This window comes from Squalius cephalus (genome assembly GCF_949319135.1).
Source record: "Squalius cephalus genome assembly, chromosome: 23".
In the NCBI taxonomy this organism is placed as follows: domain Eukaryota; kingdom Metazoa; phylum Chordata; class Actinopteri; order Cypriniformes; family Leuciscidae; genus Squalius; species Squalius cephalus.
Window position 1 is genome coordinate 24031607 of NC_137144.1, and position 16746 is coordinate 24048352.

Here is a 16746-nt window from a genome sequence, read left to right on the forward strand (position 1 = left end):
TCTCATTTATTCTCCATTCAGACAGAAGAAATGAGGACATCAGGCTTGGTGTTGACACACCTCTGTCCATTTGACCTTACAAAAATAGACTCATTCTTTTCATTTAAATGATGCTCGCGCAATATCATCCGTAGACATGATTTAATGCACAAATAATGTAGACAAGTTTGCATTTGAACTCTGGTTGGAATAGATACACAACTGTCCTTTTACGTAACTTCTCCGAAGTCTATTACAGAGTTTATTAAGAACGGTAAGTGTTTATACATGAGAAATCGCATGACAGACTTGTGATCCGACGACACACAGACAGACACTGGGCTCTTTATATTTAACTCTCAAAAAAAAAAAAAAAAAAAAAAAAAATTTTTTTTCTCTCTCTCTAGATCTTCAGAAAACACATGTCTGAATCTGAAGAATTTATGTAAGGGATAATGTATAGCGAGGCGGTTGTTATAGCGAATAACAACCCCGACAGGCTGAACGGGACCCCGACGCGACGCGGAGGACTCTTGAATCAGCATGAAGGGGTTGTTATTCACTATAACAACCGCCTCGCTATACATTATCCCGCTTATTACATGGCTACCTACAAAATAAATAAATAATTTGACACAAATTATTGATTTAAAAAGGAGTTTATTGATTTAAAAACGATTGTATTGCTTCCGCTAAAGAAAATAGTCCGTTCCGCGTCCATAGCAACGCTCTGTTTTTCATGGCAACGGTGTGTTATACTTCGCAGTATCCAATTCTACATTGGAATTCAACAAAGCCATGTAATACAATTGTATAATCTCCAAAGAAACAATGTTCAAAGGTAGGGTATGCAATTTTTTCATAAACACATTTTTTTTTCAATAAAACATTTCAACCAAAAAAATGTTCGTCCAATCATTGCATTCCAGTAAATTCAGACTCTTAATTGGGATGCAGCAGACAGACAGACACTGAGTGCCACAAACAAACAGCATGCTCACATAACAGTTCCTCCTGAACCAAAACAAGAGCTTATGCTGCGTTCACACCATGACATAACCGTTTTACAAGATGGCAACCCGTGATGTTGTACTCTGAGCTGATTTATGTGTTTCTATATCAACACTATATCAATGCCAAAATGAATCTGTAGCAGTCAGGTGGTACAAGAAAGAGCTATGTAAGTTGTTTACATTATTATTGTAATGTGCTTTGAGACATGAGGTAATTTAACACCGTCTCTTGTCTTTTGACTAAATGACTAAATGCCTTATGCGCGTTCATGTGTATCGGAGGAGGCGTGGCTTTGTGCTTTCAATGCTAACTTTCTATTGCTAGCCTCTCAGGAATTGCCTACTCTACCTTTAACTCTAAAACACACGTGAAAAATTAGTGAGACACTAATTTGTTATTAGCGAATAGGTATTAGTTTACATCACAGTGTTGACTAGTGATTCGCTGGAAATATTAGAGGGCGGGACATTCTCATTTTAGAGAGCATTTGATTGGACAAAAAACGCATCTAGACCATGATGACAACATTATGCCATTGATATTTTTTAATCCCTCAGTTTATGTAATTATTTATTTATTTATTTATTTATTTTTACCATCTGGCGGTTGGTTACCGACCCCGAGTTGTATTGGTAATAGTATATTTCTTTAATGCGAATTAATTAATTAATTAATTAGTACATTGAATCAGGTCTTTAACACTGTTACGTATGCTAAGTTCTTTCTTAACCACAAAAAGTATATCCTTCTGTATGAATGGCTTTATTTCTCTCAGCTGTGTGTGTGTGTGTGTGTGTGTGTGTGTGTGTGTGGGTGTGTGTTTGAAGGAGGAGCTCTGGACTCCACGGCGGAGTGATCAAAGCACGTCACGGAGATGATCTTCAGTTCAGTCTGTGTGTGATCTGATCTGTGTGTGTTTGGGATGTTGGATCATCAGTGTGTGTCTCCAGTCATCGAGGTCTTTATTCCGTCTCTCATGAGGGAAGTGGACGAGACGGGAAAGTTGCGCAAAGTAAGTCAGACAGAAACTTGATTTTGTGGTTCCTCAGTCAGGACTGAAATATCATAAAGCTCGAACGTGAGTTTGACGTTTTTTGCACGTGATTTTGTATGTCATTAATTTTGAAGGCTAAAAATTAATTTATTAGTCAATCCATTGCATAAACTTACCATGGTAACCACATGTGCAGCAAAACTACAGTTGTTTTACTGTAAAACTATAGTGAATTAATTATATATTCAAACAGTGTGTTTATGTAATATCTTGTTTCATTTTCAACTAGCCTGTATTGACTAGTTTTGCAGAAACTATGGTAACTGTGATAAATTATAGCAAAGTCCCTTGTAGTTCAGATTATGTACTGTATTCATGTCATAATATTCTGTAGTAGTTGTAAGAAGGTGCACTGTACACTTTTAGTGAAGTCATGTTGTCATTTGTTTTATTATAATATACATTTAATTTTAAATACACGTATAACAAAAGATAGAAACATTTATCAATTTAACAGACAGACACATTTATGTTGTGGCAACGTTTCTGCCATGTTCTGTGTGTTTGTTGCCTATTGCAAGCCACGTTGCTTGTTGTAACAGAAATGTGAAATGCAAGAGGGCTTTAGCAACATTCAGATGACCTTCCAAGTCTGGATACTTTTTGTGCGCTTACTTTTATTTTATTTTTTTGTCTCAACGTTGTTAGAGGGTTTGTTTGCATTGCATTGTGTTCTGCGTTTAGAAGGAAGCAACAAAAACAATGAGCATAGTTTTATTATTAGCACAGTAGATATATTGCAATATAATAGAAGGTAGCCTAACACGTTAGTTAAGTGCTAAGGTGTGTCTTCAGCGGATTCTAACGCCTGAGGAAAAAGACGAAATAGTCTATGCAATTCTTAAGAATAGAGATGCACAACTCTACACTTACAGGAATGAATGGAGCAGGAATATGACAGAACATGTTTGATGACGCAACAAGTTTTGGACGGTCTGAAACATCTAAACTCATTAGGGGTCCTATTATGCTTTTTTATATTTTCAACTTTCTTTAGTGTGTAGCTATTGTTGCTGTTTGTTTGAGCATGAAAAAGATCAACAATGTTACAAAGTCCCTCTAAAGGGAGTTATTCTTTAAATCAGTGTCACTGTTTTTGAACTCCCTGAAGCGCCTCCATTGTAGTCTCGAGTTTTCTTCTGCGAAGGAACATGTCACAATATTCCTCATTTACATAATTCCCGCCTAATGCATATGGTTAATAAAAAGGCTGAGGCCTGGTTGGCTAGGCGCCATCTTCTGGGAATTCATTCAGCATGACTATAGCCATTTAGCCACATCGGTTGTACACAGGAAAACATTGTCATTGAAAACACAGTGTTTCGGAAAACATTGAAGCTTCCCCGGGCGCCGCCATTGATTAGCGGACCATCACCATCACCGTTAGCATTCCATTGACTCCCATTCATTTTGGCGTCACTTTGACAGCGAATAACTTTACATCTGAGGCGTTTAAAGACTCCATTTGTCCATTATTTATTTCTAAAGAAACACGAAAATGTATAAAAGGCTCCATTACCTTGTATCTTACGTTATGGCCCTGTAGAAGCAGTTTTTGTAAAAATAGGCTAACGATTGCGTCATAACCACGCGACTCTCTGTCTCACAGTAGAGAAATTACCGTATGGACAGGAGGAGAAGCTCGCGCACAATCGGGGGGACGTGGAGGAAAAATGACAAAGTAATTAATCAGAATTCTTAGCAAAAGTGTCTCCTGCTCCTAGCTCATGGACACCTCCTACTCACACTCTCCGTCTCTGCAAGTTTCGGAAGGGAATGATTCAGATTTCTCTTGGCACAGCTTCTAGAAGACAGACGGGTTGCTCACGTCACATCTACGTCGTCAAGCTCAGTTTGAGTCTGCGCAGTACGCTCGACCATCAGGAAGTGAGAGCTTCTAATTGACTTCACTTGTCTCCGTTGAAACCTATGGGGTCGCTGTGTCCAGTTTATATACTGTCTATGGTTGTACACTTGTTATTGCGGTGCATTGTGGGATTGAATGAGTGCACTTGATAACGTCCACTATGGTTTCGGACACCACTACAATAGGCTGCCCCCTCAAATAGTGCCCTAATTAAAGGGTATGGGGCGATTTCAGACACAGCTTTGGTCTTATTATTAGGAGATACGAGGGTCCATGGCGCTACCGTTGGAGAAAGTGTAACGGCCAACTTGGATCACGTGCGATAGTCAATCGTTGTTTGCGAATACCATAGAAATGAATGAGAAGTACCGTAAACTATACTTGTCACCAATTTTTTTGGGTGTAAACTCTAAAAATAGATTAGAAACAGCCTCCGTTCTCCTTGCCTGTGTAGCGCAGCGTTAGCGTCACTATTTTTCCGCTAACCTTGGAGGCTTGCCTTCAAGAGGCTTTGACGTCACTGACAGACTGGGAAGAGAGGTGCTATTTGCACCTCAGTGTTGTTGTACATTAACAGTAAACAATAATAGCATAGTGTAAATTATTATATTATTTATTTAATGGATGCTGCCTTATTGGGACAATAAAGCCCTCCCTACACCCACCCCAAACACCACAAACGCCACGCATCTTACCCCTACACTATTGCTAATGGCTTCCGTAATTTTGTATGGCCCAATCAGACATCAGTGGGTGGAGTTAGTCTCAATAGCCTAGTGTAAAAAGGCGGGCTATTTGGACTTAGTGTAGATATACGCTCCGGAAAAAGACGTTTTCTGAACATTCAAGCATGAAAACCTATTCTAGTAGACCCAAAAAACAAAATCCAGACTTTATAAAGGGCATAATATAAGCAAAAGATATAAATGTTTTTCTGAATATTGAATTTTACTCTTAATTCTGGATTATTTGAGTAATTTGCACCGTTTATTGCGCTGTCTGGTGTCTTTTTTAAATACTAGAACCAGTGTGTCGTGTGAAGTCCAGCTGCAACAGAACCGACCCAGCCAAGAGTGAAGGAAAGAGAGTCACTGTGCTTTCAAAACATGCAAAAGATGATTTGTGTCCTCCAGTTAAACCGATGCAGTTTTTGTGCATTTATCAGATCAGATGGAGTCGAATCATCTGAGCAAACTCTAACATTTTACTGTTTTGAACTAGAACGTGTGCATTTCTCTCACATCCTGTGTTTTCTGTGTGATCTATCAGAAATGGCGGAGCTTTTGCGGACAGAAGTCTGTCTGCACGAGAGGCTTTAACGGGGGCAGTTGCTAAAAGTAGAACAGCTAAATCACAGCTGAATCACAAACCACACTGCAACATGCTGATGTCAGTCAAAGCCGTAAAGCCCAACACACACTCACACCTGTCAGATCCAGTAGACCACGAAAACATCTCCGAACACAGAGAACTGTAGAACGTCAGAAGAAGGGAGGTCAGAGGTCACAGTTGAGAAAGATGAATAGAGTGATTTGTGTGTGCGAAAGAAGCTCTTCATCTTAGCGGAAGTCTCCAGATCTGAACATCAGCAACAATGAGAGCTCTATGAGAACGAGAGAGGGAGAAACTGGGGTTAAATCTGAAAACAGTGCCCGAAACAGACGTGTGTCCTCGGCATGGTTAACCAATGCTCTCTCCACCCGCCTGCACTAACTCACTTTACCCAGAAAGCTCAGCGAGAACAAAGACGTACGTTGCACGGATAATTGTGTAGAATTACTCATTTACTCACCCTCATGTTGTTCCAAACCTTAAATGCGAGTTTTTCCCTCAAGCCATTATGTGAGTTTTTCTGTTAAATGTTTTCCATAAAATGAAAATGAAAGGGACTGAGGCTGTCACGCACCAATACATATTTTTTTAAAAAAATATCATAAAAGTAGTATATGGACTCCAAGTCATACAAATTATACAGAAATTAAAGGTGATTAGTTCGACAGCCCCTTCATTGTAAGAAAAATAGCATTCATGTTTTAATATATGCATATTTATTTAAATATATTTATATATTAAATAATTTATTTATACATTTATATTTATTTGTGTTTATTTATAAATAACTGCATATTATATCAGTTTAAATGTATATATTAATAAACATTTATGGTGTTTGACAGTATTCACTTTCATAAGGAAAAAAGCAGTGTGAATATTTTGCTTTTGTGTCATACAGGTTTAAAACGATATGAGGGTGAATAAATGATGCCAGGATTTTCATTTGTGGGTAAACTTTGCCTTTAAATGCTCTAATAGTTTTATTAGTCTGAGCAGATCATAACACTGCATATAGTTCCCATCACGTGTTGAGCATGCTTGAGCACAGACTTGTCAAAACATGCTTGAGAAACAATACATTTTTATTTCCCTCTCTCTCTCTCTCTCTCTCTCTCTCTCTCTGATTTGGAGAGAAAAATATTTGAGGTATTGAGAAGCGAAAGATTGAGCTCACAGTGGGAAATGTTTGCTGGAACTGAATGTTCTGTGTTCCTTTGTTATGGGTGGAAAACGGGAAACTGCTAATTCTCAGATCTGCTCACACACAGCAAGGTTACTGGCAATAGAGTACTAGTGTAGTATACACTGAATTCTGCCAAAACCATTCAAACATATCAATTGTCCTCACATGACCTCATGTCAAAAGTCATTTTTAACATCTCTCTTGGAAGTTTGACCAAATTAGAAGTCAGTGTATTGTGAAATACAGCTTACTGCACGGTTTATACTAATACTATGTCTTTTAAGCTAATATGCTAAGCGGTTTCCCGTTCGCAATAGGCCTACACATGAATTTTATATAATATCTTTCACATGGAGCTCAGTGGCTGATAGAACCAGTAAAAATACTATTGTTCTGTCAGGATCTCTGGAGATGAAAGGTTTAGATATATCACATTGACATTTCTTTGTGTTGTTGATAATAAAGCCCCGCGAGTCTTTATAAAGAGGGTGTGATCCTGGAGAACTGCCACGCCTGTGCTGATTTAACCTGTGTAAACTTACACGACCTATATTAAGACTAAACTTTTGTACTGTCGTTTTTGATGAGGTAATTCACTGTGAATAGTCTTTGGACTTTCTGAATTAATTCTGATGGAAAGCAAACTTGAATTTGACTAATAATTGCTGTTGTAACCTGCCGTGAGCACATCAGAGCTCTGGAGGGCGCACGCGCACTGATGCTGGAGAATGAGCACTGGCGCCTCCTGCTGGTCAATACTCACCACTGCACAATGTGTTGTCTCGTGGTAGTTATTTAGTTTTAGTGAAGTCTGATTTAATCGTTTACAGGTTTTGTGATATGAACTTTCTTGTATTTCAGCTCTTCAGGGTGGAGATTCTCTTCAATGGAAGGAAACACTTTGTTTTACGGCGATACAGTGATTTTCAGACGCTTCACAGGAAGCTGAAGAAGATTGTGCGCGCTCCCGATTTCCCTAGTAAGAGAAACCAGCACCTCCGAACCAAACCACTGGAGCAAAGACAACAGGAACTGGAAGACTACATCCAGGTGGAGACCCGCTCCTATATGCTATTATAGGATTGATTCATATTTTGAATTACCTTTTAGTTTTATGTTTTTTAGAATTTCCATTTTCATTTTAACACAAAGTCACAGTCTACGTCCAGCATAGACTACTACACAAATATAGTATGCTATGCCTCCTAATATATCATTCTCACCCCTAATTTTTTTGTTTTTTAGTGTATATTAGAATATAATGATGTGGAATAAATACTCTTATTGTATGCTTTCTACTATAAGACATAGGCTACTGTTCAAGAATTTATTTTCGTGAAAGAATTTTTTTCAGCAAAGATGCATATTGATCAAAAGTGACAGTAAAGATATTTAAAATAATGTTCTATTTCAAATAAATGCTGTTCTTTTAAAATTTCTAATCATCAAAGAATCCTCATAAAATGTATCACGGTTTTCACAAACATTAAGCAGCACAACTGTTTTCAACATTGATGACAATAAATGGGTCTTGGGCTCCAAATCAGCACATTTTTATTTTAAACTGTAATAATATTTCACAATATTACTTTATTTTACTGTATTTTTGATCTGATAAATGCAGCCTTGGTGAGACCGACTTCTTTCAAAACGTCCTCTCCTTACTGACCCCAATCTTTTGAACTGTTGTATATATTAAATATTCTAATATATTAAATATATTGAAATAAATATAGTAATATAATGTCATACTGAGGTTGTAATGTTTTTTTCATTGGCTGCCAATTGCAGGTGATTCTGTATCAGAATGATGTTGTTCCTCAAGAGCTCCTGGACTTCCTGCAGGTCAAACATTTTCATTCAGCGAGCAAGAACTGCAGCTCTGAGTATGTGTTTATACCAGATCACAGTGTCATCTATTAATGTCTCTACATTTTAAAGTCCCCCTATTATGCTTTTTCGCATATTGCCTTCAAAGTTTCATAGATCAGAGTGCTTGATAGATTGAGTTATTGTCTCCTAAAAGGAAGAACCGATTCGATTCATCAGTAATCCAGTCTTATCCACTTGGGCTGCCCCCTTATAGTAGATGAAACGTTAGTCGACGGGAAGAGGCTTGGCTGACTAAACATAATTAGTCAGTAGCCGTGGATAGGCGTTTGGTTTCCAACACACGCTGTTAGCCGTAGACCAATCACAACAGGCTGAACCATCTGACCAATCAGAGCAGAGTAGGCTCTCAGAATGAGGGGTTTAGAGAGACTGAATCCTTTATCAAAGCGTTTCAGACACTGAGAAGAGAGAGCTGATGCTGCAGTTTATATTATGAGAAAAATAAAGTGCTTTTTAATGGTTAATGCATGCACATCTGTTGTAGGAGATCTCCAAAATAAAATTAGGAACATTTTAAAAAATGCATAAATGGGGACTTTAAGGAAAATCATTTAAACAGTTGAAAGTGTAATAATTAAGAGCAATAGTATTTAAGGAAATGAATAACAATATTAACTTATTAATGTCCTTTCAGTGAAAACCACTCAGATGACTGTCAAGAGCAAGGATACAGGTATGTTCCTGCTTATTTATTACACCTACATTTAGATGAATTTATTCTAAACAGCATTCATGTCTTCTTCTAGATTTCAGTCATTCCATCAGAGAGTAGTTGGTTTCTCGGCAGACCCTTACCAGCTTGAATCCAGATCAGGTAAATCCTGTGATTTCATTACAGAAATGTCTTTTTTACACTCAAAAAACATCCTGCGAAACCGTGTGTTGTGGTCATTTCCCCCTCACAGATCTCCCTGATATCGTGGCGGCCGGTGTCCTGCAGGGTTTGTACCCCCGAGACGTCAAAGTGAGCTTCAAGAAGAGCTGTGGTAAACCCAGCGTCCGCGCCTGTGCACCAGAGCTGCCCGTGTATCCCAGAATCCCCATCATTACCATAAACAGAAGTGACATGCCGGAGTCACAGAGAATATAAGTGCATCGCTGCGGTGTTGCTTAGCAACTCCACCTGCGCTAAATGTGCCTTTGCATGTTTATATCGACTGAATCTTGTCACATTTCAATATGTGTGTCTTACAAAACTGTCTAGGTCATTTTCCATCCTTAAAATATAAGAAAATATAGTTAAGACTTTTTTTTTTAGGAGCCCCATCAATTATATGGACAAAAATAAATATATATTACAATGATGTATAATTAATTTTTTAAAAATGATGTTACTATTAAAATTTAGTTTTGTGCTTTATTGTCAGACAAATCTAAATGTCCTATAAATGAGATATTTAAACATTCTTTTCATATATTTTTCCCTTTACATTTCATCATGAAATTCACATTTCAAACCATGGTTTAGGTCACTGATTTTGACTGTGCCAAGCCATTTGTCTGTATTGAGTGTTTTTGTTAAATAAAGAGTGTCTGATTTGTTCTTGGTCAAAAAACGAGGAATTATTCAAGCAGGACAACAGCATTAAGAAAACCTGGATCCTTTATTGAAGATTTGATTATAAAAGCAGGTTGAAGTGGGTCAGAAATCGGACCGATTGGAATGCCTGTTAGAACTGGACCCAGGATGTGCCGACTGGTGTGTGACGGTCCCGCGAAGGGGGCGGAGCTCCAGTGACCCCATACACACTCTCTCACACACACACGCACACTCACTTTCCACTAGAACTCTAGTGGCACCAAATTCAATCCCCTTAAACCCAGAGTCCCGTTGTTCTTTCAAACTTAAATTACTCTTTAGCTACTGCAAAAGGCTTTTCCACTTCGAGCTTGCCGCTGTCGTGGATGATGACGTCCTTGAGAGGTTTATCTCGGCCATCGGTCTTCGTGCCCTCGATCTTTTTCACAACATCCTTGAAGACAAAGGGAAATGCTCAAAATTAGCACAATCTCTGAAGTAAAGCACTCCTATATGTAAAGATTCCTGACTTAGGTAAGGGAAGTAATTTGGAAGAACATCTCTACAGATGGAGATACTCACCAGGCCCTCCAGGATTTTGCCAAACACAACATGTTTGCCGTCCAGCCATGGCGTTTGGACCGTGGTGATGAAGAACTGGGAGCCGTTGGTGTCTTTGCCGGCATTGGCCATGCTGAGCCAACCAGGACCGTAATGCTTCAGCTTGAAGTTCTCGTCAGGGAAACGGTCTCCATAGATGCTCTTACCTACATAAAGACAGACAGGGGTGTTAGAAATCTCTTTTTTTTAGATATTAAAAGCATTGGGCTGATGTCTTTTGAGTTCTAATCTTATGACATCAAAAATGGTAACAAAGATAACCTGATTTCAATCTGATTTTTTTTTTTTACCTCCGGTTCCATCTCCCCTGGTGAAATCTCCTCCCTGGATCATGAAGTCTTTAATCACCCGATGAAACTTGCTTCCTTTGTAACCAAATCCTTTCTGGAAATCAGAATCATAGAAGTTAGTCTCAATTCACTGTGACTCATGAATACTGACCCCCAGTGGAAAGACACACTCACCTCTCCGGTGGCCAGCAGGAGGAAATTTTCCGTGGTTTTAGGGACAGTCTTTCCAAAGAGTCCAATAACTATCCGTCCAACATCCTCATCTCCAATCCTGATATCAAAGTACACCTGGGAAAACAACCAAATCAAGTTACACCAGAACATAAAAACAATCAGTTCTGCAGCAATGCATTATATTCTAGGAATTTCACTCCACCAAACCACCCACTTATCATTACACTACTGTTTAAGTGACAAATACTGATGCAACATGAAACATTTGTGTGGTGTTACCGGCCTTATTATTATCATTACATTTTGCATAAATCCAATGAACTTTGGTAAATGCAAATGAAAAAGCAAAACCGATGCTTTGTAAGCAAAAATAAACTAGCTCCACGAATCTGCCACGCTGAATGTAAGTGTGAACGCAATATTAGAAATTCGAGCTGAAAAGCGAATTCCATCATTTGTATCCAATAGGCCAGACTCAATGTTGCAGTGAGGAATGTAGCGTCTCTGTACCTTCGCCGTGACTTTTGGTCCCTTTTTCTTCTCATCCGCCTCTGATCCGCTCGGGAAAAGCAGGAAAATCACCGAGCCAACGATCAATGTGACTGCCACCAAAAACTTCATCCTCCTCTCGCAGATCCGCACCATGAACGACCCGAAAAAACCGTGTGTGTGGCGATGACTGTGTTTTAGGGTTTCTGGGGCATCCGGGGAGGAGATTTGAGCTGCGCCCAGACATTAGGATCAAACCCGGGCGGGATTTGAGTCTAGAACTGATCCAGGAGCAGATGAGTCACTATAATCACTATGGGAAAATACTCCCCCTCAAACTGATCTGAGAACAGCCGCTGGAAGCGCACTCTGTTCTATGTGACGTGTCCCAACCCATCGGATTCTGATTGGACGGGCTTGTGTCTGTCTAGGCTTGAAGAGCCAATCAGAGTTTGAAACGCGTAAAGAATGGACGGAGCCACAGGCGCTCCTGAAGACGCATCAGCATTAAAGGCACAGGACACTAAATAAAACGTGATTTAAACGCAAATTTAATAAAATTAAAAACGCTTGCGACATAAGTGCATCAGTACGAAATATATACGTACAGCACAACAAAACTTTAAAGACAATAAGACTAGCACGAAAAGTCCTGAATAAAATTATTTCGGTCTTAATATCTGATAATAAGTTGCTGCATTTTGTATTTTAACACTTTTTTATGAAGCTATGAACATAATATTGCAAACCTGAACAACCCATTTGTTTAACACACCCACTTCTATCCATGAATGTTATTCAAAAGTATGAGTATATAGGGGTGAGCAGACACACTAATGCGGGCTAGTTGTAACCATAGACTGGTTGTAACAAACATGGTCAAAACATTCCACACATGCCAGCATGACAAAACTTAGTGTAGGCCTTTTTTAATTATTATTTATGAAGCAAAATATATTTTTAAGACCTATCAAGAACTATTTTCCCACCAAGGAGGACAATCAAATGCATAGGCTTCTATTCAAAGACACACACTCTGTTCTTATTTGACACTTAAATATATGTTTATTTGGATTTATTTGGATAAAGACATTCATAAAAAGCATTTCCAGGACACCGTGAACTTAAACTTCAAGAAGGTTTAGTGTGCTCAGTCTAGACCCAAAATACTGCGTGAAGATGTCTGGATGTCCCTTATAAAACTGTGCCAGGAGTCGATTCTTCTCTTTCAGGGAATATTTGGTGTTTTCGTCGATGTTTTTCAGGAGAGAGTACAGCTCGTGTTTAGTCGTGCTCTTTATGGTCTCCGTGTATGCGTCTCTTGGCACTCGCTGACAAACTGGGTTGTCTGGAATATTCAGAAGATAAATGCAATAAATACTTGTCACACGAACATTATCATTGGTAAGTAACATGGTCAGACAATAATATACAAATATTCAGGGTTATTATTAAGTAAAATTGTTAAAAACATTTGTTGATTTGAATAAAGCACTAAAATAACAAATTCAAATTTTAACCTAAAACAATAATATTTACTGAAATAGATAAATTAAATAAATGGCCCAAATAAAATATAAAACAATAACTAAAAGTGACGGAAGCACATAATTATAAAAAGAAAATTACTAATTAAAATGAAATGAGAATATACACACACAACAATACTATAAAAAAAATAGAGCTGAAATAAAATAAATTAGATGAAAAAACTTAAAAACTAGAAATGCCTTGGCAAACAACAAATTAAACTGTATAAAAGTATAAATAAATAAATAAATGAAAATAAATAAAAACCTGAAATCAAATATAAATATTAGATGAAAAAAAAAAAAAAGTCAAATGAAAATGAGATTGTTGCCTTGGCAAACGAAATAAATAATAATAATAATAATAAACAAATGAAAATAAATAAATAAATATGTATAAATAAACATATAAACCTGAAATTAAATATAAATATTAGAATAAAAATAGAAATGTTGCCTTGGCAAACAACGAATTAAAACTACTAAAGTATTAATAAATAAAACTGAAATAAGTTTATTTTAGTTAAATTAACTAATTTAAAATCAATTAAAGTGATTAAAACTAAAATTACAAATGAATCATAACCAAAATGAAACAAATTAAACTAAAAAAAAATAAAGCAAATTTAAAATATTACCAAAGAAAAAAAAAGAAAAAAGTAATATACTCAATGTAAACATCATACCGGTAGACGAAGAATCTCTCTGTTTCACAATGTCATCCAGTTTCTCACTGACCAGTTTGTGAAGAGAACCTGGAATCTAATAAAAGGTCAAACTGTTATGCACAACAGCTTCTTTCTGAACTATATCATCATTATTGATCATCATCACTTTCTTAATTCATTATTAAAGGCACATAAATGAGAGAAACCTTGAAGATCTCCTGGTGGTTGTCGAGCATGAAGAGCATCAGCAGGTCCATCTTTCCTCTGGTCACACTCTTGCTCTGGATGACGGCTCTGGTGAACGTCTTCTTCACAACCACCCGGTTTTCAATCTGAAGAATCAGATTCAAAATAAGTGGAAACATGACAGAAGTGTGGTGAAGAACTCCTCACATGCATCAGGACTCCTCACGTCTTTGTGCAGCCGGACATTGGCGGCGTCTGCGGCTGCTGCCATAAACTCCAGAAGTCTGCGCAGTTCCTCGCGCGCAGACGCAGACAGCAGCTTCAGCGTCAGCTGCAGGACCTCCAAAGCTCCTTCAAACGTCCCGTTCGCTAGATATACAGGTAAACAGATGCTCAGACACAAGGAAAAACATTGTGTTCTTTTAGGAAAGAGTGAATAAGCGAGTGAGGAATAAGTGAGGAGCGTTAGCTTCACCCAGGAGTTCCATGATCTCGATGTAGACGTCTGCCATGCTGTCACAGAGGAGAGGCTTGCGCTCCATGTGTCCGTAGTGTTTTTCCAGCACATGAAACAGCAGTAATTTGCATTCATCGTGGCCTGAGGGTCTGACCTGTCCATCCTCTTCCTCACAGGAGAAGCTGGGCATTTCTCGGCTCACCTCCACCACCAGCTGATCCGGGAGGAAATCCAGCAGGTCAATGGCTGCCGACAACCAAACATCAGCTCTGGATGGAGGAAGACTATTATTAGGCTCATCTGAGGTTTCATTTCTTGACTGATTAAAGGTGGAGATTTCTCACTGGGATTCTTTGAAGGCCTTCAGAACCTCTCGGTCGAGGTAGCTGCTGGTGTAGAGCAGGCCTGGCTCATTATTACTGCCCCGGGACGGGGGCGAAACGATGTGTGCGCAGTTCAGCACCCCCTCCAGCAGGGGGAGGTCTATCAGCTGAGACAGCCTGCGTATCGTCTGCTCCTGCCACACTTCTCTGACCACTGAAGGAGAGTTCAGATCAACAAACTGTGAAAGAGGAACTTCACCGCTGGCAAAATGAGCTTTTAATTAAACTTGGCTGAGAGAACAGCGTGATGAAAATCTGAAAGTTTGTAGTCGGCATTTCAAATTGGATGACCACGAACAGTGTTTTAGGCCGAACGGAGGGGAAAAACTGAAAGAAACCACCGTTTTCATGAAAGCACTGGAACTGTCAAAAGTTTGGATTTAAAAATAAAATAAAGCATTTATTTATTTAGAGCTAGTATGCCACAAAGTAAATTTTTTATTATATATATATATATATATATATATATATATATATATATATATATATATATATATATATATATATATATATATTTTTTTTTTTTTTTTTTTTTTTTTTTTTTCCTTTGAGGTATACTAGCTCTAAAGTGGAAAACGAAATTGACAATTAGATTAAAAACATTTTTTTTTTGTAATACTATACCATGTTTCCACCTCAGTGTTAAAGAATTATGAGATAGTTTAAAATAAAGTAACAATTAAATTTCAAATTTAGGTAGAAACTTTTAAGTCTTAATATAATCTGAATTTGTTTAAGATATATTTTTAAAAAAAGCTTGTCTGCCTCAAAGTCAAAAAATTAAATAATTGTGACTCTAATCCATTTGGCGGATTATTGGATTTTTTGCGGATAAATGGATCCTTTTAATCCATCTCATAATTCTCTTAAATTCTGACGTGGCTGCATATTATGCATATTGCAACATTAAATATTTACATTTTTTAATCCAATTATATATATATATATATATATATATATATATATATATATATATATATATATATATATATATATATATATATATATATATATATACAGTGCAATGCATAAGTGAATACACCCATGCTAAAGTTGACTAAAAAGAGGAATAAAAAAATCATCTTTTGGAAATTGAACTTAATGCCTTAATTTAAAAAATTAGGAAAAATCCAACCTTTAAGGACACCAATTTTCTTTGTGAATGAATAATGTATCGTAAATAAATAAATGTTCTTCCTTAAAATACATGGTGCATAAGTGAGTACACCCCTATGTTAAATTCCCATAGAGGCAGGCAGATTTTTATTTTTAAGTATTTATTTTTTATTTTTATTAGGATGCTATGCATCCTGATAAAGTTCCCTTGGCCTTTGGAATTAAAATAGCCCCACATCATCACATAGCCTTCAGCATACCTAGAGATTGGCAAGGGGTACTTTCCATAAGATCATCTCTCAATGCAAATCAAACTAGCTATTAGGCTAACTGAAATAAAACCATGCCAATCTCTAGGTATGGTGAAGGCTATGTGATGATGTGGGGCTATTTTAATTCCAAAGGCCAAGGGAACTTTGTCAGGATGCATAGTATCCTGGATCCATGAAGTAACTGGCCTTTAAAAATAAAAATCTGCCTGCCTCTATGGGAATTTAACATAGGGGTGTACTAACTTATGCACCATGTATTTTAAGGAAGAACATTTATTTATTTACGATACATTATCCATTCACAAAGAAAATTGGTGTCCTTAAAGGTTGCATTTTTCCTAATTTTTTAAATTAAGGCATTAAGTTCAATTTCTAAAATATGATTTTTTATTCCTCTTTTTAGTCAACTTTAGCATGGGTGTATTCACTTATGCATAGCACTGTATATGTATGTATATATATATATATATATATATATATATATATATATATATATAAAAAAAAAAAATTTATTTATTTTTTTTACAAAATTGTACATTCCGTATCATTTTTTTTTACAAAAATAAATAAAATATATATTAGGGCTGTCAAACAATTAATCGCGATTAATCACATCCAAAATAAAAGTTTGTTTTTACATAATATATGTGTGTATAATTATTTTCTATATATAAATACACACACATGCATATATATATTTAAGAAATATTTGCATGT

The 16746-nt window shown here is 37.1% G+C and overlaps 3 protein-coding genes across 4 annotated transcripts in view; 1 reads left to right on the plus strand and 2 right to left on the minus strand.

The window, feature by feature from the left end:
- The first annotated feature begins 1830 nt into the window (after positions 1 to 1830).
- Positions 1831 to 9867, plus strand: snx22 (sorting nexin 22). Its single transcript, XM_079860055.1, has 6 exons — positions 1831 to 2005; positions 7294 to 7482; positions 8224 to 8318; positions 8960 to 8998; positions 9072 to 9139; positions 9231 to 9867. The coding sequence occupies exons 1-6, from the start codon at positions 1916 to 1918 to the stop codon at positions 9413 to 9415; spliced, it is 666 nt and encodes a 221-aa protein (XP_079716181.1). The 5' UTR covers positions 1831 to 1915; the 3' UTR covers positions 9416 to 9867.
- A 43-nt stretch (positions 9868 to 9910) lies between these two features.
- Positions 9911 to 11758, minus strand: ppib (peptidylprolyl isomerase B (cyclophilin B)). Its single transcript, XM_079860056.1, has 5 exons — positions 11440 to 11758; positions 10930 to 11043; positions 10756 to 10849; positions 10427 to 10611; positions 9911 to 10298 (listed from the first exon to the last, which is right to left on the minus strand). The coding sequence occupies exons 1-5, from the start codon at positions 11572 to 11574 to the stop codon at positions 10176 to 10178; spliced, it is 651 nt and encodes a 216-aa protein (XP_079716182.1). The 5' UTR covers positions 11575 to 11758; the 3' UTR covers positions 9911 to 10175.
- A 713-nt stretch (positions 11759 to 12471) lies between these two features.
- The window catches only part of depdc7b (DEP domain containing 7, paralog b), a 5881-nt gene continuing 1606 nt past the window's right edge, over positions 12472 to 16746 (minus strand). Inside the window, exons 4-9 of one of the 2 annotated variants that reach the window (XM_079858477.1) lie at positions 14603 to 14795; positions 14277 to 14527; positions 14031 to 14170; positions 13822 to 13947; positions 13634 to 13709; positions 12472 to 12766 (exon numbers count right to left, since the gene is read on the minus strand). In XM_079858477.1, coding sequence (XP_079714603.1) covers positions 12543 to 12766; positions 13634 to 13709; positions 13822 to 13947; positions 14031 to 14170; positions 14277 to 14527; positions 14603 to 14795 — 1010 coding nt within the window. In that variant the 3' untranslated portion in view covers positions 12472 to 12542. Of the gene's footprint in view, positions 12767 to 13633; positions 13710 to 13821; positions 13948 to 14027; positions 14171 to 14276; positions 14528 to 14602; positions 14796 to 16746 lie in introns of both variants that reach the window. The other variant, XM_079858476.1, reaches the window with a different exon arrangement.

Coding starts and splice junctions, on each gene's coding strand:
- snx22 (XM_079860055.1), top strand. CDS start 1,916: ATGTTGGATCATCAGTGTGTGTCTCCAGTCATCGAGGTCTTTATTCCG. Junction 2,006..7,293: donor AGACGGGAAAGTTGCGCAAA/GTAAGTCAGACA, acceptor CTTGTATTTCAG/CTCTTCAGGGTGGAGATTCT. Junction 8,319..8,959: donor AGCAAGAACTGCAGCTCTGA/GTATGTGTTTAT, acceptor ATGTCCTTTCAG/TGAAAACCACTCAGATGACT.
- ppib (XM_079860056.1), bottom strand. CDS start 11,574: ATGGTGCGGATCTGCGAGAGGAGGATGAAGTTTTTGGTGGCAGTCACA. Junction 11,044..11,439: donor GACCAAAAGTCACGGCGAAG/GTACAGAGACGC, acceptor TTGTTTTCCCAG/GTGTACTTTGATATCAGGAT. Junction 10,299..10,426: donor GCAAAATCCTGGAGGGCCTG/GTGAGTATCTCC, acceptor TTTGTCTTCAAG/GATGTTGTGAAAAAGATCGA.